The 24,563-nt window shown below is 41.1% G+C and overlaps 1 protein-coding gene across 3 annotated transcripts in view; it reads left to right on the plus strand.

Annotated features, from left to right (window-relative positions):
* Positions 1–24,563, plus strand: part of ADAMTS12 (ADAM metallopeptidase with thrombospondin type 1 motif 12) — a 308,773-nt gene that overhangs the window by 237,422 nt on the left and 46,788 nt on the right. For all 3 annotated transcript variants that reach the window (XM_046671863.1, XM_046671864.1, XM_046671862.1), the window contains exons 18-19: positions 8,271–8,397; positions 20,548–20,758. In XM_046671863.1, coding sequence (XP_046527819.1) covers positions 8,271–8,397; positions 20,548–20,758 — 338 coding nt within the window. The remainder of the gene's footprint in view (positions 1–8,270; positions 8,398–20,547; positions 20,759–24,563) is intronic.

The raw sequence follows: 24,563 nt of genomic DNA on the forward strand, positions 1-24,563 counted from the left end.
TGTTTAGGAACATTATGTTCTAGTAGGAAAAGGCAGATACTGAAAACTCCAGAGACCATGCAAAGCTCCTGGAGATTGCTCCATCTGTTCCAAGCTGCCTTAGAAACTAGATTGTGTTCGTTGGAAATAAATATGTAGAGAACAGATATTTGTGTTTACTGAAACTAATTCTTCTAGGGTTTATCTGACTGTATTCCCACTAAAAGTTCAAAGTGACCATATAGTTTGAGATACATCCACATAACCTTGAAAAAGCATGAGAATCATAAATAGGGGCACATATGCCACTCCGATCCTGATGTGTGACCATAGACTGATGTTTAGAAGGCAAAATTCACTTCTTTGGAAAATCAGAGTCAGATACTTTGACTTTTTAAAATTGCACTCATCTTGGTGCTAATCCATCTGGCTTTGTCCACTGTAATTGTCAGGTAGGATCAACCAAGTCCAGATATTGATCTCTAACAATATCTGAAAGGTTTTTTTTTAAGTGTGGGACTTCATAAAGATAATAGGAGGATTTGTTGAGATGGATTTAAGCATATGCTATGGAATGAGGATTGTATAGTACTATATGAATAAGTATATAAAATAATCTACAAGTAATATACAGTGGAAACCTGATAACCTTCCAGTTGTTCTTCACTAATGAACTAATGAGAACCCTTAGCCAGAGTAGCTAACCTACTATTTTTTAGTGATTGCCCTAGAGTTTGCAATATACATTTATAGCTAATCCAGAACCACTTTCAAATAACACCATACCAATTCACGGATATATGAGTATCTTGTAACAAGAAAATAATTCTAGTTCTTTCCTCCCATCCCTTGTATTGTTGCTGTCATTCATTTCACTTTTATATAAGCATACATAAGTGTATATATATATATATGTATGATATATACATAAGCATGCATGATCAAATATATTCTTGGCATTATTATTTTGTACAAACTATTATCTGTTTGATCAATTCAGAGTAAGAAAAATGAAGTTTTTATTTAAACTTCACTTATTGCTTCTTCGATGCTTTTCATTTCTCTACATAGATCCAAGGTTCTGACCTATATTATTTTCCGTCTCTCTAAAGAACTTCTTTCAAGATTTCTTGCACAGCAGGTCGACTGGCAACAAATTCTTTCAATTTTTGTTTGTCTGAGAAAGTTTTTCTTTCTCCTTCACTTTTGAAAGATAATTTCACAGGGTGCAGGATTCTAAGTTGGTGGATTTTTTTCCTCAACGCTTTAAATATTTCACTCCACTGTCTTCTTGCTCGCACCATTTTTGAGAAGTCAGATGTAATTCTTTGCCTTTTCCTCTGTAGGTAAGGGTTTTTTTTTTCTTCTGGCTTCTTTTAGGATTTTTTTCTTTATCTTTGATAGTCTATAATTTGAAAATGATATGCCTAGATGTAGGTTTTTTGACATTTATCCTGCTTGGTGTTTTCTAGGGTTCATGGATCTGTGGTTTGGTATCTGACATTAATTTGGTGAAATTCTGGTTCCCGTGGTGGTCCACTCATGAGTCTCTGCTCTGGGAAATTGTCTTCACCTCTCTGTCTCTCCAGTCTTGGGGACAACAGTTGGCCCTGTGCCCTCTCCTCTCTTGTATCCAAGAAGAACTGTTGATATTTCAGTCTGTGCAGCTTTTGACTTGTTGTAAGGATGGAGTGGCTACTTCCAAGTTCCTTACATGTGGAATCATTAATGGAATTCTTTCTAAGGTGCCTAATTTAATGGTCTCTTATTCCACTGGTCTTCTCAGTCCTATCCCATTTGTACCACATGCAGCCAGCAGAGATTAGTTTCTCCCTTATTTCCAGGCTCTTGGTTTTGTTCTCTAGTAAAGTACTTTCTCAGGATTTCTCAGTTTGTTTCTACAAAGGCTTATTTTGGTCAGTGTGCCCTGTTCAGTGCTGACTGCCCACTTTTCTTGTTAACCCGTGAGTTTCATGAGATTTTGCAGGCCTCGGATTTTCTTTAAGTGTGTGCTTTGCCTGATTTGTACCCAGTAGCTGCAGAGGAGGAGTTATAAGCAGGAAGGGATACTTCTTGATTGTGCTAAATTTTGAAAATGGATCCTTCGTAGAACAGAACCTTGTCCTACCTAATTCCATTGGACGTTCTTAAACCACCAGCAGTGCTCCTATTTGAGCATTTCTTATGTTACACCTGACCATGACAGCCCATTTATGCAGTTAGTTCATTAGGAAAACTATTGGCTTTGAGTCTTACCAGTGTTCTAAGATGTGTGGGTTGCAGCAATGGATAATAACAAAATCAAACCTCATTAATTGATACCCAACTAATATTTGTAGTTGTTGAAATCAGTGTCAGTGTCCTTTCGAGCTAGGAAAAAAGTGAATTGTAAAAGTGAGGGCTCAGTTGTGTGCAATAAGGATGTTGCATCATAGGAGTGTGAGGACTGGACGAGTTGGATTTTCTCTATTCCCTGGTCTCAGAGTGTGAAGCCAATCTTAATGTCACAACATTCAGTAAGCAGAGTTGTGGAAGGAGTTAATGCCCCATGATTGAGTAAGTGAGTTACAAAAATATTCTCAAGGACCTGATATGCATTAAGCACTGTGCCAGGACTCAGGGTACATCATCTCAGGACACATCACATACATGTCAAGGTACATACATCATTTTTATCCTCACAACAAGCTGATAGTATAGTCTCATGAGGTTGAAGACAAGGAAAACGAAGCTGAGGAAGGGTGGGAAGATTGCCCAAGGCTACTCAGCAACTAAGTGTTGAAAGTAAGAATCAAAATCTTTTCTGATTCCGATGGTGTTGTTGTTAGTGTTGATGTTGTGGTTGTTGTTGAACACACACACACACTTCAGTGTGTTTGAGCTCTTGTAGTGGTGAGACTTAAGTTCTTCTTGACTGAGCCCTCATTATGAAGCATAGATCTGAACTCATTGACCAAGGAAATCAAAGATGAAGGGGCCAAGGAGCAAGAAAAAAACGAGGTAAATATTTAGTGGGAACTGAAATTGAAAGTCAGTAGAGTGAGGGTAGACTTGTAAACAGGACAGATGGTTATACAACCCCTGCTCGTCCCTTCTTCTTGTGAAGTTAATGTAGTTTCTGTCTATTTAGAGGGATTTTAGTGACAGTGCCCAAAACTGATTCACAGAATTGTTATCTTACATTATAAAAATCAATGTTATATCCAATTTTAGGAAAAGTATAATTTATGTGCTAATGTAAAGTTTAACTTGTATTGCCTAACTTGTACTTACTTAAATGGTTATAAAGAAAAAACCTTGTTCTTTGTCAGTATTTTAAAGACTGGGTATTCAGTACTCTGAATCTCTTTCAGATGATGTGGTTAAATATTCAGTGCCTTAAGTATCTTTGATCTTAAGTTTAACAATAATAGAAAATGTATTTTTTTGCCATAGGTCATTACAATAAGCTAAGTTTTCAGTTGTTTTCTATATATCCTTCCTATATTGAGTTTTTGAGTCAGGAAAATCTTTTTTTTTTTTTAATTTTTTTCCCCAAATCCCCCCAGAATATAGTTGTATATTTTAGTTGTGGTTCCTTCTAGTTGTGGCGGAGTCAGGAAAATCTTATATGAACTAAATTAACCATATAATACTCCCTCTATTTTATGGTCTCAATATTATATTGAGAATATGAAGAGCTATGTCATTGTTTTGTTTTCTTTTTGGACATAAGGAACTTTACTTGTTCTTTATCTCAAAGCATAATTTCCACTTAAGATAATCAGATTTAAAGATGTATGAAGATAGCTGTTAAAAGTAAAGGCTCTTAATTGATCTTTCACTCCCAGTATCCAATAAGATTTACCAAGTATTTACAGCTGCATGGTGACATTTTCATTGCTACACAGAAAAAAGGAGTGAGAATCTCTCGAGGGGCTGGCCCAGTGGCGTAGTGGTTAAGTTTGCATGCTCCACTTTGGCAGCCCGAGGTTCGCAGGTTCAGATCCCAGGGTACAGACCTGCATACACACTGCTCATCAAGCCATGCTGTGGTGGCATCCTGCGTACAAAATAGAGGAAGATTGGCAACATATGTTAGCTCAGGGCCAATATTCCTCACACACACACACACACAAATCCCCTGAAAATAACATTTTTAATTTGATTCTCATATGTTTTGGAGTGTGATTGATTTCTACTTAATGTCCTTTTCAAGTAAATACTTCCAGATAAGCAGCTAACTTAGTGCTGTGATAAAATATTGATTAACTGGCCTGTTTAATTAATTAAAATTTCTTTTGGGGGTGTGTTCAGTGTGTAGGAGAAAGATACAAAAGGCAAGCCAAATTAAAAACCAATATCATTTTTTTTCCTTTAATTTCCAGGAAAAGGTCTAGGTCATATAGATTGAGCTTAATCTCTTACACTTTCTGCGTTTGCGTTGTTACATCATGATCCCTGCCCTTAAAAGGATGACCTGATTCTAACCCCCTCCGTAGAGGTATTACAATAGCCTATGTCAAAGAAAGATTCTGTTATTCCAGCAATTGGTTTACAGAGTTAATTAATGAGTATGTCGCTCAAGATTAATAGTTGAGTTTTTACTACAAAGGAGCCGTTATCAATCAGAGTCCCCTACGGAAACATATGGCACACCCAAATTGAACTTGGCTACTTTCAAAGGTGTAGGTAGGGTTTAGGGAAACTAAGAAAGGTAATCCATTACCCCTGCCCATTTACAGTGAGGGTGGGGCGAACTGAGGCTAATGTGGCTGGGACTGAAGAAGTGAGGGGAGGGAGCAGTTATCCAAAGAAACAGTGTCTCCATTTCGCAAACCCAACTGGAAGCCACAGCAGTCCATAGGATCCACTTCCCAGGGTTCAGAGCAGGTGCAGAGTGGATCTGGAGTGACAAACAGAAGAAGTGTAGCACAGGAGAGGAGAAGATGAAAAATCAATATCAATAGTGTTTAGACTACTAGCAAACCAAGCTGGATTGCAGATCTGGGTCTTGACTCGAGAAAGGAAGAAAGCTAGCATTTATTGAGTGCTGTTCCAGTTACTAATGCTATCTAACAAGCCAAGCTAAATTTAATATGGTAAACCAAGCCTCATTTTATTATGTTCATGGATTCTGTAGGTCAGAAATTTAGACAACGCACAGTAGGGATGGCGTGTCTCTGCTCCATGATGTTTGGCACCTGGCCTAGGAAGACTAGGATAGCTGGGGGTAACTCAAAGGCCTGAGGGCTGGAATCATCTGGAGGCTCCTTTACTCACATGACTGGCACCTGGGCTGGATGACTAAAGGCTGGGATCCTGTCAACTGGAGCGCCTGTACCTAGCCCCTCCAAGGGCATGGGCTTCTTACGCCTTAGCAGCTGGAGAGTGCCGAGAGTGAGAGATCCGAAAGAATCAGATGGACATTGCATGACCCTTTATGACCTAGTCTCTGAACTCAAGCAACATCACTCCTGCATTTGGTCCAAGGCCAGAGTAACGAGACACCATGTCTTGATGGAGGGATGATGGCATGGTCGCATTGCAGAAGAGCATGCTGGGTGAGAGGTTATTGTTGCAGCCATCTTTGGAAAATACAACTTACCATGTACATATACCATATGCGTGCCATAGAGATATGGCAATATGAACTAATATAATATTGCATAATATAAGTCCAAATAATTTCCTAATTGTAAATTATATTAACCAGAATCCTCTCATTACCCAAGGTTTCCAGTGACCAAACTTTAGCTTTGTCTCCCCTTCGTGGATTACAAATTTTAAAATGTAGAAGACACTTCCAGAGATCAACTAGCTCAGCTTCCTGCCCTCAAACAGTCGGAATGTCATTGCTCTCATTTCTCTGCAGTTAGCCAAGAAACGGGTGGAAGGAAAAGTAGAGACCAGAACCCAGGACTCTTGGCTTTTCTTTGTTTTATTTATTTAACCAGAAATTGGTAAAGGATGAAATTATTAATTAAATTTTTCCCAGTGAACACACAGCACCAGAACTGAGGAGGAAGCTCCTGGTCGGGTGTGGCATTCCTATAACATGGGGAAAGTCCACCTGCTGGGTTGGGGCTCCTTGTCAGAAGATTTGGACTTAGCTGTGTATCTGTCGTGTGAGAACTCAAGGTCCAGGAGAATGGAAGATTAGTGTTCACCATGACCGTTAATTCAACAGGGAAACTCTGACACGTTGTTAATTTTCCTTTGCGCACTCAACTGTTAAGTGGTTGAAATGTTACCTATCTCTTCAAAAAGAATAAAATATTGTTTTATTTAACAGTAAAAATATTGCTGATTCATTGTAAAGGATTCACTTACTGTTTTGCAACTCCCTCTGACATTTTTAAGTGGCAAGATGCCGTCTCTGGCATCTGGGTATGCGAGCCAGCCTGGGCGATTGGCTGGACCAAGTCCTTGGTCCAGCATGAGGTGACGAGTGGTAGGAGAGATGGCCCCATTGTGGGTCCTGCCAGCTCTGATGCTGTGGGGAATCCCCTCGATGTCTTTGATGCTAAACTGGGGAGGTGACCAGCTTTTTGGTGGACTCCTGGCTTTTTCGTGGCCTCTTCAATTTTGGAGTTCTGTACACCAAGGAGCTCACTCAAGGCCTGGATGCCTTGAGAGCTCAGGGTGCCAACCTTCGTGCAAGCTGATCGCTCTGTCCCTAGGGGTCTCAGTCTTCAGTCTTCTCACCCAGTGTTTCACATTTAACATTGAAGTGTTAGCTCTCTCAAGAGAGATGGTGACTCTCTTCCTCTCAGTCCCTTCAGCTCTCAATCCATGAGATTCTGGCCACTCCTCTAAGTTCTCTGCTAATGATGTCCTAATTCGGGGAGCTGATGTGCATGTCCTAATTAGCAGAGCACAGTGTGACTTCATTGTGCCTCAGTTTCTTCATCTGTCAGATAGCAATAATGATAGTGTTGTCTTCATTAAGTTTTGTGTGGTTTCAGTTATTACATATCATAATAGGTAATAGGTAGTATATTTTATATATATATTTATATACATATGTGTATATACATATTTGTCTGAGATATATATATGTATGTATACACACATGCACGCACAAACACACACAGTTTTGAACAGTGCCTGAGACAAGGTAAGCCCTACGTTAGCTATTCTTTATTCTTTTCTGTTTTTTAGAGATTGGCACCTGAGCTACCAACTCTTACCAATCTTTTTCTTTTCCCTTCTTTTTCTCCCCAAATCCCCCCAGTACATAGTTGTATATTTTAGTTGTGGATCCTTCTAGTTGTGGCATGTGGGATGCCACCTCACTGTGGCCTGATGAGCAGTGCCATGTCCGCACCCAGGATCTGAACCAGTGAAACCTTGGGCTGCCGAAGCGGAGCACAAGAACTTAACCACTCGGCCGTGGGGCTGGCCCCTATGTTAGCTATTCCTATATATCCAAAGTCAAGTCCAGCCTACAGATATGCCTGGTTTGCCTGTAGACCCTCCACTCCCTGCATGCTTCTCTTACTCCCTTTTCCGACCTGGTTTTGGAAGGCAGCAGTATTATCAATGTCTGCCATCAAAACCCTCTGCTTGAAAAAACTTAACCTCTCAAATTTCACAACATTAATTTGAATTTTATTCTGGTCTTTGAGAGTTTACTAACCCCAACTAATATAAAACTCCCTACTGGGCCAGCCCGGTGGGATACTGGTTAGGTTTGTGCACTCTGCTTCAGTGGCCTAGGATTCATGGTTTCACATCCCAGGCACAGACCTACACACTGCTCATCAAGCCATGATGTGGTGGCATCGCACATACAAAAAATAGAGGAAGATTGGCACAGATGTTAGCTCAGCGACAATTTTCCTCAAGCAAAAGGAGGAGGATTGGCAAAAGATTTAGCTCAGGGCCAATCTTCCTCACCCCAAAAAATAAGAGTCACCACCTCCTCCATTCCTTTATTAAACTAACAATGTAGCAATTGTAACACCTGGTGATAATATCTGCTTTCATTATTTAAATCTCACTTTGTTTTTTACCTGGCATATATGAGTTAGTCTTGTGTCTAAAGCTCAATTAATCTATGTATTAGATTATATATTAGTCTACCTATACTGCCTGTATTCCTTCCTAAAAAAGATCTCTTCACCCATTGCCAGCTGCAGCATGGGTGGATGAGATGTCTCCATTCCTCATCCCTACTTTGAAAACCAAGTAACTTATGGACAACTTTCCCATTAGCCATAAGCACTTGACATCACCAGGTGCCTCACCTGACACGGAGCATGTGGGCTCAGGATTCAATATGTGTGACCCTTTCTTCCTGATCCCAGGTATCCGCCGCCAGACGGCCCATTGTGTGAAGCAGGGCCACGGGATGGTGAAGGCTACATTTTGTGACCCAGAAACACAGCCCAACGGGAGACAGAAGAAGTGCTATGAAAAGGATTGTCCACCCAGGTAACCACTGACAACAGCTGGAGCTCCATGCGTCTGCCTGGAATGACGTCACATTAGCAGTAATCCAGTGTTCAGTGATAAAGGAGAGCTGTGTGCCCTGCTATTAGAATAAATACAGGAAAACTGTTACAGGTTTCTGTGGTTCTGCTCTTGGAGCCTGTGGTATGCAGTGAGAGGACATTTTCTCCCCGGATAGCAGTGTTTCTTACAAAGCTGGTGTGTTCTGTGTTTAATTGTTTGGTAAGACTAAGTCCCAAAGCATTGTTCAAGAGAATGCTATTGTCGATTCAAATAATCCATAATCAGTCTATAAATCAAAATTGGGGCAAGTTTATTTTCAGCCAGATCTGAGGACTAGCCCGGGGACTTCCTTCCCCAAGGAAGGAAGGGCACCAAAGAAGTAGGGTGTACAGAGTGGTTATATATCATCTTGGAACACAAAGCATACATCACATATGACAGGAATGTCCCCTTTACAATGGTCATGAGATTGCTTTGCTGGCACAACAAATCAGTGGTCACAGGATGAGCACAGCAGGTCAGTAGTTAATCCTTAGTCCCCAGGAAGAGATGCTTATCCTTAAAGAAATGCCTGTATAGGGGGAAGTTACATCCCTATCTTTAATGGCATCATTCCTGCCTTTGGGACATAGTAAATATTTAAAGCAGATATACAGTGCATGCTCAACAGGCCACATCAGGCCCTTTTTGGAAAAACGATGTCTAGCCAAATTAGTTTTAAACCAAATGACTTCCTCATATACTCCAATATATCCTATTGCTTTTCATTTATTTGTTACCAGGTAGGTCACCCAAAAGTTCTTTTGCTAGTGGTGCGGCTTTCCCAAGAGTGCTTCACCAGTACAACAGTAGCCTCCAGACAACACATTGACACCTCAGATCACAGTGTCTGGTTGTATTGAGGCTGCCCGGGAGAATGGACCTATAGAGCGGGCTTTCTCAATCTCAGCACTGTTGACATTAGGGCTGGGTAAGTCTTTGTTGTGGGGGGCTGTCCTGTGTATTGTAGGATGTTTAGCAGTATCCCCGGCCTGTATCCACTTAGATATTAGTAGCACCCTGCCCCCTGTCCCCAGTCCAGGTTGTGACAATCAAAAATGTCTCCAACCATTGCCACATGTTTCCAGAGGGCAAAATGACCCTTGGTTGAGAAGCACTGTTATAGAGGTATTCGTTTGCTGGTAACCATATTGGTTCAAGATACTGGGATCCTAGAAAGTAGCTGGGATGTTATTATGAGGGGCTTATGTTAAAGAGAGAGAAGGGGAGAGAAAGAAGAGGAAGATGGAGGAGGAGGAAGAAGAGAGGGAAAGAGAGGGAGAGAGAGAAGGAAGGGAAGGGAGAGGAAGGAAGGAAAGAATTAATCGTGAGGAGTGTCTTCATTCTCTATCGACCTTAAACAGAGGTGTGTTTAAGTTGCAGATTCCATCAGGCATTCATTCCAGCCCTAACAAGACACACTAAGAGGAGTTTAGATAAACAGGAGGGGACTAGTTGGTATCACAAATCAAACAAGTGACAAGCTGATTTCTAAAGAAGAGCTAGAAGAATGTGATAAATGCCACAGAACCAGGTCAAAAAGGAGAGTGTAGACAAGTTCATTAAGTCAAGCAATGTCAGTCTCTTCTAGGCTCCAACAGGCAGGACCAGAGGCCAGGGTGTTCTCATCTCAGAGGGAGAAGGTTTATTCTCTGTGCAGCTGTGAGGTCCAGAGCCAGACGCCACCTCTCTCGAGGCAGCACCGAGGTGCTGTGATCACTTCACCTTGCTGTGGCTCTTTCCTGTAACTCTTTTGCTGGGAAGAACTGGGAACTGGAGGAGCAGATGAGGCCAGCACTAGGCTTTATATGTAATTGCAGTTTCTGTGATACCATTTCAGGGAAGAATGAGCCAAGAAAGAGAAGCCTTTTTTAGAGCTAATCGATAGCCTGCTCTCTACAGAGTTCAGGTGCTTCCATCATACTCATTCTCTCTCAGAGTTGATGACCCTCTACCAATAAATTCCTTTTGTACTTATTAGATGGCAACCACTCCACACATGCCTGGGATTCTTGCCTGTTGCTATGCAACCTCCCCAAAGCTGCCCAGGTGTAATCTGAAACCTGTCTCAGAGGGCAGGGAGAGACCCAGAGAAGAAAAAAAAGAGGCAAGCCACTCCAGATTGGTAGGTGGCAAGTTTAATAAGCAAGGGAACTTAAGAGGCTTGAATTGGGTGGTGGCAAAATGAGTAGATTTCCACACCCACCCTCCAAATCCTCAAAGTTTATATTGAAGCTTTAACTAAGTTCAGTCCCACACAGGGGGGCTTAACTGGGTTTAGTCTCATACCCAGTCCAGATAGTCTCATCATCATATTACTGTCTCAAGGCTGCCTCCTTGGGGCAGCTTCTGGGAGTGGGGAAGGCAAGAGGAGCACACATTCCAAAGACAGGAGCGGGTGGGGAGCCCCCCAGTGGCCCAGGTCCAATACATAGGTCAACTGGCGGTCACATCTTTTGAATGACCTTCCCCAACATTGCTTCCCTTTTCAAAACCACTCTCTCTGGTGGATCAGCTACCTTCTTAAAGCCACAGCTATTTATTTCCTGAATCTAATTTTATCCCTGAAGTTTAGGTTCTCATTTTTATTGTTTTACATAATCTGCCTTGGCCTTAATGTTACCAGCTAATATTCATTATTTCCCATAAGAGATACAATGGTGGTAATAACCATATGACAGTTACCATTTATTGAGCACTGCGATATTGTGATATAATACAAGATATATATTTGGTCTCCATCCCTGGTCCCTGGCAGAGCTCCTAAAACCTTTGGAATCTCCAAAGTGGAAGTGATAAGTGCTTTTTTGTATGTTAGTGAGATGACTGGTGGCTGGGGGCTCCTGGATAGCCTCAGGATGAGGACTGGTTGCCAGAGGACCCAACCACGTGGTTAGAGGGTTGGAACTTTCAGCCCCACCCCTTAACCTCTGGGGAGGGGAGAGTGGCTAGAGATTGCACTAATGGCCAATGATTTAATCAATCATGCCCTTGTAATGAAGCCTCCATAAAAAACCCTAACCAAAGGGAAAGCTTCTGGGTTGCTGAACACATGGAGGTGCTGGGAGGGTGGCACACCTGAAGAGGGTATGGAAGCTCTGCACCCCTTCCCCCATACCTGCCCTCTGCATCTCTTCCATCTGGCTGTTCTTGCATTGTGTCCTTTTACAACTAACTAGTAATCTAGTAAATAAAATATTTTCCTGAGTTCTGTGAGCCACTCTAGCAAGTTATTAAACCTGAGGAGAGGGTCATGGGAAACCCCTATTCATAGCCAGTAGGTCAGAAAGAAGCACCGGTGACAACCTGGACTTGCACTTTGGATCTGAAAGTAGCAGGGTGGGCAGTCATGTGGGACTGAACCCTTAACCTGTGGGGTTTGTGCTAACTCTAGACAGTGTCAGAATAGCTTGCTGTGGGAAATGCACACATTCGTTGAACCAGAAGTATTGCGAAAGTAGAGTAGAAGAAAGGTGGATTTTTTTAAGCACCTATTGCTGCACAGAGGGCATGATCTGCTTGCTGCAAGACACAGGACAATCCAGAGGCAAGACAATGGTAGAGAAAGGACCTTTATTAAGCGAAAAGCCAGCTAATTGGAAGATGGTAGACTCATGTCCTAAAGAACCTTAAAGAGAAGACAGAATCTTGAAGCAACTATATAGGGTTAGTGAGATATAGAGATGGGAATGCAAAGTGTTAACCAACTGGTGCTGCAGACTGGAGGTCACCACACCATCTGGCACGCTACACTAGGGGAATGCCACACTAGACCTCTTAACTGTCTCTGATGATGTATGCCAGTATAGAATCTCTGTCTGGGGGTTGTTGGAGGAGAGGGTCAAGAAGGTTGTCTGTCTGGTGCCATAGACTAGGGGTCGCTATGTTTCTAAGGAACTCAAAAGAACAAAGTTACTGTCTTATGGCAGCTGGGAGGTTTAAAGCTAAGCAAGGGTCATAAGTCATAATGCATGCAGTTTTCTTTATGTTTCAGTTATTTGTTATCTAGCCTACGTATGAGCTGGAGAATGCCCAGCTGGGTTAATTACTTAGAGGTTATCCATAGGTACAATATGGCTCCCTTTCTACAAAATGCCTTCCCTTGTGTCAAGTCGTGTTGAGCCGGTATCACACTTACTTCACTCTTGGCGATGTTTTAGAGATGCCTTATATATTCTCTTTATTGTTTTAAACTACTTGGAAAAATAATTATTATTATGCCAATTATGCAGAGGAAGAAATGTTCATTACCTGAGTATCTTGCAACCAGTAGATGGCAGAGGTCTGAATCCAAGGCTGGCTAGCTATAAGCTGCAGCAGGTGTATGTACAGCAGACCCGTCAAAGAGAGACAGGCACCCTCCCCTTATTCGGGCTGTGTCTGAAGCAAAGCAAGCCCTGTGCTAGGTGTGGTGGGTGCCGAAAGATTTTGATGCAGGCCCTCACCTGCTGAGGCTGAGGTAGAGCTGAGGACATCGACTGTGTACCTAAAAGCAACATCATCAAAGAAGACAGTGGATTCGGTGTCAGCTCTCTGTTTTGGAACAGACATCAATCTGTACCCAACATTTTCTTATTCACCTGTAGCTGAAAACTTGGCTTCACTATTTTCAGAATTTACTTCCCATAAGGATAGTTAACTTTACCTACCTCTGCACTCTAATTACCAGAACTTTCTAGTTGGAGGTAACTTTATAAGACACAACAAGTGCTAGGATGGATATTGGGACACGAGTCTGGAGGCTGAAGGACAGGAGGTGAACTGAGGCTGAACGCCAGATAAAGGCACAGAGGAGGAGCCTTGATAAAGGAATTCTCAAGTGGTCCAGGGTCTTCGAAATTGGCCCTGAGTGAGGCCATGTGGTGGGTTGAAAAATAGCCACCAAGATAGCCACGTCCTGATCTCTGGAGCCTGCAAATATTACCTTATTTGGAAAAAGGGTCTTTGCAGATGTGATTAAGATTGAAATGAGGAGATTATCTTGGATGATCCACCTGGGGCCTAAATGCCATCACAAGTGTCTTTATAAGAGAGAGGGAGAGAGAAAGTTCACCCACACACACAGAGGAGAAGGCGATACAAAGACGGAGCAGAGAGAGATTTGAAATCACTGGCCTGAAAGATTGGAGTGATGGGCCATGAGCCAAGGAATGCTGGTGGCCACCACAAACTGAATGAGGCAAGGAACGGATCTTCCCTAGAGCCTCCAGAGGGAGCACAGCCCAGCTGACACTTTGATTTCATCCTGTTAATACTGATTTCAGATGTCTGGCCTCCAGAACTATAAGAAACTAGATTTCTGTTCCTTTAAGCCACCAAGTTTGTAGAAATTTGTTACAGCAGCCCAAGGAAACTAATACAGGTAGCTTAGTGCAAGCATAATGTGAAAGCAGAGGAAGAACTGAGACCACTCCACCAAGGCATAGAAGCTCCAAAGCTTGGAAAAGCATTCGATAAGGGTTTATTCAGAGTGTGGGGCAGAGGATTTTTTGGAATAGCACAAATATGTCACTTCCTAATGAAGCTTACAGCCAGGAAGGCTACATGAGATCCATACACATCAGCAGGACGGAGCAGCTCTTGTCAGTGCTGGGACCAGCAGATGCCTCGCCCAATGCCCTGTTTCCTGGCCACTGTCCACATGGTCCCCACCCTCCTTGGGGCTTTGTGGTTAATCAACATCTCTTCATCTCTCAGTTCTAAGAGCAGTATTGTTAGTACAAGGTAGATGATACTCCTTTTTTCCTGGAATGCTTCTTAAGCTGCGTGCACAAATGCAGCTTGCTGATTCAGAGCAAAATTTTGAAATGGACCAATTACGCAACCCCCTCTCACACAATTGGTAATGAAGCTCTGGCAGTTAGAATGGAAGTGCTGATGGCCACAGAAGAGAGCCAGGCTACCAGACAGCCACTGTGCAGTGCCGATCAGCACAAACGTGACATCCTGTGCCCAGATTGTCTTGGGGAGCTGAAGACCATTTTTGCGGCTGCCGCTTCTGCCGTTCCACATTGTCACACTTCAAGGGAGGAAAATAATCCATCTCGTTCCTCCGCTTCTGCTGTTGTGTTGAAAACATAATTTCCTCCAATTCCCTCTGAACAATTTGAAGATTATACTTAGGAAAGAAGAATGAAGCAAAAGCAATTGGACAAGTCTTGTTAAATCTTTGTCGTTTGGTAGCATTTTTTGTTTAAGCTACTTTCCCCTCTGTCTGGTATCTATTTCCTAAGGTCTGAATTTCTTGGAGACTCTTTCTGTATATGAATAATGCCTGGTCCCCAGCTTGTGGTCATTAAAGATCAACAAAATTAGCAGATCAAGCCTGAATTAACCCAGTTCAGAACTCGAGCTAAAGGCACAGCCTTCTGAGAGGGATATTTGTGATTCTAATAGTGTTTTTTAACCAAAAGTAAAATACCTGAGCTAACATCCGTTGCCAATCTTCCTCTTTTTTCTGGATGTGAGCTGCCACCACATCACGGCCACTGACAGATAAGTGGTGTAGGTCCACGCCTGGGGAACCACACCCAGACCACCAAAGCAGAGTGCACCAAACTTAACCATTTACCACTAGGCCACTGAGGCCGACCCTGTTTTTGTTTTCATATCCAAGGTGACACACACACACACACACATACATATTTATGGTTCATCCATATTTATGTTTCAAATTTATGGTACCTATATTTAGGAGATTGCTTGACCCCAGCTAGCTAATTTTGTTGAAATTTCATTTTTAATATTTATTTTGTCCTCCTGTATATATTCCTTTCCCTGAATCCATACTTGTTTACTTAATGCATCTGGAGTGAAATCTTTATCAAAAGTAACAACTAGCAAAGTCACCTGTGGTGCTTCTATTGTGCAGTTCATTTTTGTTGAAATAGATAAGGCTCTCTAACTTGTTCAGAGCTTTTGACTCCTAAAAATGTTAAGGAAATGTAACACATAACAGGTACAATTTCTGAAAATGCATTCTGAAGTAAGATATGATGAGCTAAATAGAATTCCATGAAATATTTAAACACAATGGTTAATTTACAGAAGTCCTTCTTATTTATGATTGCATTTCAACTTGCCAAAATATTTATGAAATAGTCAGGGGTAGAGGGTGGATATTATCCCCAGGTGGTATATGAGGAGACAGACATTCAAAGAAGTTGGATGCCATGTCCTAGGGTAAAGAGGTAGAGAGGAAACTAACAATTTTTAAGAACCCACTATTTTTCTTTTGCTTTATTTAATTTTTAATTGATGAACCTACATTGACACATCATAATCACCCAAAGTCCATAGATTACCTTAGGGTTCACTCTTGGTGTTGTATGGTCTATGGGCTTGGACAAATATATAATGACATATATCCATCATTATAGTATCATACAGAGTAGTTTCATGGCCCTAAAAATCCTATGTGCTCTGCCTACTTATCTCTGCCTCCCCCCATCCCCTTGGCAACCACTGATTTTTTTACTGTCTCCATAGTTTTGTCCTTTCCAGAACATCATATAATGGAACTTGTATAGTATGCAGCCTTTTCAGATTGGCTTCTTTCACTTAGTAATATGCATTTAAGGTTCCTCCATGTCTTTTCATGGCTTGATAGCTTATTTATTCTCAGGGTGAATAATATTTTATGGTCTGGATGTACCACAGTTTATCCGTTCATCTTTGGACGGACATCTTGGTTGCTTTCTAGTTTGAGCAATTATAAATAAAGCTGCTGTAAACATCCATATGCAGGTTTTTGGGTGGACATAAGTTTTCAGCTCCTTTGGGTAAATGCCAAGGAGCACAGTTGCTGGATTGAGAACCCACTCTTCTTCCAGCCCTTTCCGTATCGCCCAGCCATTTATTCTTGTTAGCAATCCTGATTGGTAGATATTTTTATGCCATTGTACAGATGAGGACATCTGTAAAGCCTTCACAAAAATTTTCCAAAGTCACTTAGCGTCAAGTGGTAGAGTCTGGATTTGAACTAGATGTGTCTGCTGAGAAGTCTGTGCTGGTGCTACCACACCATGCTGCTGCCCAGCATCTCAGGATGATCAGGTTTTGGTGCTAAAACCAGAATCTCAAGATTTAAAATACTTCTCACACGTTAAATCACAATGAAAATGTTATAAACAAGCAGAAAATTCTAACTTCAAAGCTAAATCATGCATACAAATTCGCAAAGGGATTAAAGAAAGGAAATTAAGTTAATTTACTTTTTTAAGCAATAAATGAAAAATAAATATTAATTACTCTGTTAATATTATTTGTTTTTGCAAGCTTAGTCCAATAGTTTCCCTGGATATAAATTTCAAGTTGAAGCATCTTCCTCTGTCATCAGTTTCCATAGTATCTGAAAAGTTCATCCCCATCATTCCCTCTCCTAAATGTCATGTCCCTCTCCTAAAATGATTTCATGTGCAAGATTTAATCTTTTTATTTCTGGATTATTATCCTTCAGTAGTGGTTTGTTTCTGCATTGACTTTGGACACTCTGTGTTCTGTCTCAAATGAGTACTTAAGACAGATTTTCTTTAAAGATTTAGTAAAACCTTCTGATAATCTAAACATAAGAAATATGTATTACATTGTCAGTGGCTTTCAGGATGAAAGTCTTGCATAGCACGTTCCAGGATGGAGTAGTCTGTCAAAACAGAAATTCTTTGGAATTTAAAGTGTATCTGACTCCAGAAAGAGGTCATTTGAGTCTCTTCTTCCTATTGACTTCTCTCTGAACTTTGGTTTACTGCAAAGCAAAGATTTGCTAGGCTACAGCTGTGATGGTGCTCAGCATATCCAAAGTGCCCAGTAAACCCCTGATAGCAATTCATTCCACCCTGGCAGCTGGTGTTCAGTGTAAAAAGAATGGCTCATGATTTAAATCAAGGTTTCTCAGCCTCAGCACTATAGCCACTTTAGGCTGGGCAGTTCTTTGTTATAGGGGCTGTCCTGTGCATTGTGGAATATTAGCAGCATCCTTGGCCTCTACCCACTAGATGCCAATAGCACACCGCCACTCTTATTTGTGACAATCAAAAATGTCTTCAAACCTTCCCAAGTGTACCCTGGGGAAGGAACTATGGGAATCTACATTGGTTGAGAGCCACTGATCTAAATGAAAGGAATGGGGTCATTGAGACTGGGAAAAGTCCATGAAAGTGAGGAGAGGAATGAGCACAGTCTGTGTGGGGGACAAGAAGAAAGCTAGAGAAAATGAATTGGGATGAACAGGATTCAGTCAGAATATGGAGACACTGTGTATAAAGGGCAAGGAAGCAATGGTGCTTATATTGTAATAGTGGCTGTTATATCAGAATTTGGAAGGTCAATTGAATTGGATTTTGGAATGTAAATGCTGTTAGGGAAAAGATTAGTACAAAGATAGTAATTATAAAAGTCGATATTTTTTAAAGAAATTACTATTCTGAGCAAGAGTTTAACAAATTCCGATTTGGACTTTCGGTTTTCTGAGTAATGAAGATTAGAAAGAGTTTGTTTTTATATTTTATTGATTTATCGGTAGTCAGAACTGCCTGAACAAGCACTGGCTTGGGAGTGGATAGAAGATACAGAAAAGACGGGTTCACAGGTTCTTCACCCCATCCCTCCCACGTGATCTCAGAGGGTGTCCTAACTACAGTATGCTTTTCCAGAACAACTCCAGGCTCTCCAAGGGTCTCAAAACACACACACACACACACACACACACACACGCTTCTATAGTTTACATAACTCATACTAAAACAGAGTCCTGAAGGCCTGTCAGGAGAAAAATTTAAAGATAAACAGTCAAATCCATTTATTTGGTACCAAGAATACCAGTGGTTTCTAACCCTGAATTCATATAAAAGTCATCAAAGGACTCTTAAATAACACTGATGCCTTGGCTCTGTTTCTAAGAGATTATAGTCAACTGGTCTGCAGTGGGGCCTGAACACTGATAACTTTTTAAAGCTCCCCAAATGTTGATACAGTGAAAATCACTGACACAGCCCAGGCGTTAGGACTTTTGTGTTGTAACTGGGATGATAAGATTGACTAATGCATAGGACTAAAGAACAATCCAAGACGATGTATGATAAATTATCCAATTGCATGTTAGGTGTCATCAGCATTCTAGTAAGAGCAAAATCATTGGCAAAAACAGAAAAAAGTCAAGTTAGGTTGTTAATTCTAAGCTGATTAAACCAGAGAGGATGTCATGTTGGAGTGAATAAATGTTTGGTCTGGGTCTTTTGTCTTGCTAAGTTCTTTGCATGTTATATTGCCTTTCTCACCAATAATTCAGAGCATTTTAACAATATTCTATTAGAAATCCCCCCAGAAGAGTTGGAATTATGGCAGACACCAAAAAGAATGAGATGGACAACAGAGAACAATTTGGCAATAGCTCCTGGGCCCTGGGTCTGGAAGATGTTTGCAGGGAAATAAAGAGGATGGTTTTCACTTTAAACTAGTGACAGATATATGCAAAATGTCCCCAGGGGACTGTGGAGGAAATTCCAAGAGAGAGCACAAGGAGGTCCATTATTGCTTTGTGGTGACACAGCTGAAAGCCCTGTAGCAAGTAATTATACAAATTAGACTTTGTCAGTTCAGATTAAGGCCCTTCTAGAATGACATTTTATATATTCAGCAGTGTGTCTGACCTCCCATGGAAATGTCAGAGGTAGGACAAAGTAATTAGATTAATACAGTGGGTATTCATTTGATTTCATATCATATGGTTCCAATATTAGCTCTTTATCCACACAAGACAGCCAGATGTTAAATAACAAAGAATAAATAAGTAATCTTAGTTACTTATTACTGAAGAATATAATAGAATTGAGGAATGGCTTCCTTTTAATATTTTTAACTTGAGATTAAAAACAGGAGAATCAAAAAGAATTCTACCCAAATAAATCCAATATTTAGTAAACATAAATAAGAGTACAAAGTTTTGTCTTCTTCGAAATTCAATGTTCTCTCAAAGTTAGGAGGCTTCCTTAAAGTCGGAAATGAAGGACTTCACGTGCTGTACTATTTTCCCATGCAAAGATAGAAATACCCATCTTATTAGTGCATCGAGGGATGAAGAAGCAGGCTGTCCATTGAAGCAATGGTGGACCCAAACCACATGGGGTCAAGGCACTTGTTCTGTGCTGTGTGTCGGGAAGATTTGCACTATGATGGGGAAAGAGGAAGATAGAGGGCTCTCAAGAGGGCTCCCTGCCACTTTCAAAAGCTACTTCTGTGTAACCACTGGACCCACATCCTAGAATCTTGAGTCAATCATCTGTGACAATATGGTAGAGAAAGAGCAGACATACTCGTTTTTCCAATATTAATTTAGCCAACAGTTCAACTGTTTAACTTACCAAGAACAGCTGACAAAATAGAAATTATTTTATTTAAGTTTATTCTTTCTTTACTCCTTTCTTATCAAGGGGACCAGTGAAAATACTAAGAGGTAGACTGAAGGAGATGGGGGAAAAAATGAAGGCAATGCCCCTGATTGACTATCTCCTAAATAACTGAAAATTAGCAAATGCTTCTTCATAAGTGAGAAGTACCTGCTTCACATTGGGTTGGTCAAACATTGGAATGTCCAGGAGACCTGGATTCTAATTGAGCTCTTTCATTCAATAGCAACAGTCAAAATAATGATAAATAATAACAAATGTTTGAGTTCTTATTAAGTGTCAGGCTCTGTACTATGCACTGTACATAAATTCGTGTTTTGTTTAATCCACAGCACTTATATATAAAGTCAGTATTGTTTATCCATTTAACAGACGAGGAAAGTAAGGTGTAAACTTGCTTGAAGTTGTACAACAGAAACCTAGATCTCAGTTTTCTTGACTGAAAAGAGAGAGTATTTTCTTTTTCATTCAAAAATATCCTTACTTACCATCTACTTATGCCAGATGCTCTGTTGGGTTCTGGAAGTATGACCGAACGAGCAGAGTGCCCTCTAGTGGGCTTGGGGGTCTCCAGGACCTCACAGCTCTATAATGTGTGCTTCTGAGCCTGGTTTCTTTCGAGTAGTTGCGTTGCATGTATATGTATACTTTTGGTGATCTTTTCTCATATGTCCATGTGTGTCTGCAGGTGGTGGGCAGGGGAGTGGGAAGCATGCTCAGCGACATGTGGGCCCCATGGAGAGAAGAAGCGAACAGTGCTGTGCATCCAGACCATGGGCTCTGATGAGCAGGCTCTCCAAGCTAAAGACTGCCAGCACCTGCTGAAGCCCAAGACCCTCATTTCCTGCAACAGAGACATCTTGTGTCCATCAGACTGGACAGTGGGCAACTGGAGTGAGGTGAGCTCCCGGGTTAAAAGGGAGACTGACAGTATTCATACTTCATCAGCCCCACACCCATTCTTCCTCATTAACCAATCCAAAGTGACCCTAGGTGAAATCGCGCAATGGCCAGCTCTATCGCCTCTGGCCTGGTTCCTGCATTCCCCACCACCTAGTATCCTAATGCTTGACTTCCATTCTTATAGGATCTTCTCACAGTGGTCAAATACCTTCTAGGGATGAGCTGGCTCCTGCTCGCACAGGCTCACTACAGCCAATTGACAAATCAGGATTTTTGCTGGCCCATCATTAAACCATTAGTTGTGAATCAGGGTTCCCCACTCACCCCAAAAGCTGGTTTGTTGCCAGTAGTTATGTTTCACTGGAACTGTTAGTGTTAACTAAAACCTAAGTAGTGTCACTCTAATGGTGGGACAATAGGCAGTACACTTGACCCTTGAAGAATCCCTTCAAATCATCCATCTATTCAGCTTGTGTCAAGGCCAGGCCTTACCAAGGTTTAGGACATCTATTTTCATTAACCACATAAGTTCAAATAAGTGTTACTTTTTCCAGAATTAATCTGATCTAATTCTCTGAATATAATTAGAAATGAGTGGACTAACAGGTTGTGAAAACCTCCCAGGCTTCAATTTTTTGGGGGTCACCATGGAATCGGGTACCAGCAAGACTTGTGCTCCCAGAGTCTGTAGGGGAAGTAGAGTCCTTCTTTCTCCAAGGGTCCTGGAGTCTCCAGCGGCCTCACTCTGCTTCCCTGTTGCATTTCAGTCAATGACCTACGGGATGATTAGAAAATAAGTGATTTTTTTTTTTAAGCCAACAGGCCAGAATTTGTAGATGGATGCTGACTTGTTATGAGCTTCCTTGGGAAGGCACATGTTTTCTATAATAAAGCTACTATTGATCAGAATACCTTAGGAACTCCTTTTAGGACTCACCTTGAGAGAAATGGGACACCTTTGATTTAGGAGAATGCCACAGAAAGTCAATAAGAATTAAGCCTGATGGATAAGGGATTAATGTGATCAATTTGGCTAAAACCTTTGTGTTTGAAAAGTGATGTTTGATTATAAATAAATGAGATTGCTTTTCATAGCTTATAAAGGTTCTCTTAAAGTATTATTTAAAAAAGATTTTGAAAATTTGTATAAGCAAAGGTACCATCTCTGAAGATAACTGTTTGGAAGCAGAAAACACTCATTTTGAACACAGCCACTTTGATAACCTTATTTCCAAAACTCTGTTTCATTAGCTTGTAGTCACATTTTCAGTTTATTTACCTTCCAGTTCTGCACAGAATGCTTTCTTGGGCATCTAGGTGAAAAGTTTTAAAAAATGGCAAGTATGGTCCCTATATTGTAAGAATTATCAAATGGCAGAGAGAGGACCAAAACCAGAAAAGAAAAGACCAAGGTATACATAGAAAGAAATCTACCTACAAACTAACACAGGTGTGCTACTGATGTGTGCCCTGATGCATGTGCATATATCAGCAATAGGCTAGAATATTCCCCTGCTGTTCCTGGGAGGGTACAATGATAGTCTGTGGCTGGCCTGACCGGTTAGTCCACTGCCAACCTAGATTGCTGTAAATTACAGTATTGTCAAAACAAGGCTGAATGGGGTATTGTGACTGGTCCATTAAATCTGTTTACCAAAAATGTTATGGCTGCATACAAAGCAGTTAATAATTCTTGTCATGTAGGATTTACTAATTGCCAGAATTTCCTGCTTTTTTAAAAAAGACTGCAATTACATATTTGGCTGAGGATTTCTTCTTATTGTGTTCAAGTTTATGGGGAGCAAAATGGTGTCCCTTAACTGGAGAATAAAGGACCAAAAAGTTGGCATGATGTGACAAGTACTTGGGTCTGTTGTTCCCAATACAAGCCATTGCCTAGTGTATTGACAGCAGACACGGAATCCAGTTTCTAGCTTCCACTTGATGGAGCTGAGCAGAAAGGCTGAGCCACTGCCTTCATTCAGGAGATGTTGTCAAGAGAGGTGCTTTTTGTTAAATCAGCATCAAAGTCTTCATCGAATGGGTCTTCTTTTCTTCCGTCTACTGTCTTGCTAATGTCTGTACAGACTCCCACCCTCAATCTCAAGTTTCACCAACAACCTGGTTTTGCCCAACCTACTTCTGGGCTTGGAGGGTAAAGAAGGGGGACTCTGTTGTAAACAAAGACAAGGTATCAAAATTCCATGGCTCCTACTAGGTATGCCATCTCAGGGACATGCCTTGTGAGAGGCAGCCAGTCTCATGGTGAAGAGCGTGGCCTCTGGGGCATGGCTTCTGGGTTCAAATCCTGGCTCTGCTGCTTGTTAGATGTGTGAATTTAATCTCTCTGTGTTTAGTTTTCCGTGACTTGTTTTCTCCAACCCTACGATGGAGATAACAACAGTACTTAGACACAGGGGAAGGTATGAGGATCAAATGAGTCAATATTTCCAAAGTTCTTACTAGAACAGTGCTTAGCACATAGTAAGCTCTAGACATGAATCATTTGTTAGTAAAGTGAATAGATGGAAATAACAATAATGTCATCCATCATTTGTTGAGTGCTTTCCACACCATATAGATTGTCTCATTTAACACTTAAATAACTCCATGAGATTGATATTAGTTCATTAATTCCCCTGTTTCTCCTGACATTTAGACTGATAGATTTAGCAGGATAGTAATTTCTCTAGGTTTTCCAGCCTTGGCAAGCCCTAACTGTATGGCCTTGAGCTAGTGTTAAACTTCGCTCAGCCTTTTCTCATTTAGAAAGACAGGGCATTATAAGGCTGGAAGATAATCCATGTAAGGCCTTCGCATAGTGCCCGGCAAATAGTGAGTATTCACTAAATGGTAACTTTGTTATCAGGCAATAAGACAAAGGTCTGTTTTCCAACCTACTTGGATTTTGCACACCTTGTCCAATCAATGACACTCAACTGTCCTCATGAAATTGATCTGTGGCTCCCTACATTTTCATCTAACTCCCTTCTTGAGCTCAGGGCCATTTTATGCACGGAGCACTGTAAGCACAGTGCTTAGGGCCTGCACATTGTTCAAGGGCCTACAAAAATTTTGAGACCTGAAAAAAAGCTAATATATTGCTTCCATAAAAACAGAGGACACTGCAACATCAGAAATAAATATTTAATTGCATATTGATAGCAAATACTTATTGGGCATTTAGTATGTGTATTAAACACCTTTATAGGAATTAACACAATACCTCACAATGGGCTTATTAGCCCCATTATACAGGTGAAGAAACTGAGGCATAGAGATGTCTAGAAACTTGTCCAAGGTCACACAGCCTCCAAGCAGTTGGAGCCAAGATTTGAATGCAGGCAGCAGAGCTGTTACTCTGAACACCATGCCACACGGCATCTCAAAGGTCTGCAAAATGTCACCATATGACAGCTCTTAGTGTTCATGAAAAGTGTATTATGTTTGGAAACGATTTGTAGATCCGCTTTTCTCACTTGGCTGGAATTCCAGGCCATGCATCATCATTGCTGAGAAATCAGAGCCACTCATAAATTAAACGAGTTATCCTCACCAAATTCTTTCAAAAGCAAAGGAATAAAAAGCCTTTCGCATGGTTTTTACAGAAAAGGATTCTATTTCACTTGAGACTAGAGATTTTTTTAATATATTTGATGGGATGTGGGGTGGAGCCTCCAAAAGCAGGCGTGCCCAGGGTCTGTGAAAGTCTTTAATCTTCCCTTTCTATGCCTGACAGAAGCACACAAACCAATGGATGAAACAGTCAGTCTGCCAAGTTGCTGAGAGTCTGTCGAGCGC

Source organism: Equus quagga, chromosome 9 (assembly GCF_021613505.1).
Source record: "Equus quagga isolate Etosha38 chromosome 9, UCLA_HA_Equagga_1.0, whole genome shotgun sequence".
NCBI lineage: Eukaryota > Metazoa > Chordata > Mammalia > Perissodactyla > Equidae > Equus > Equus quagga.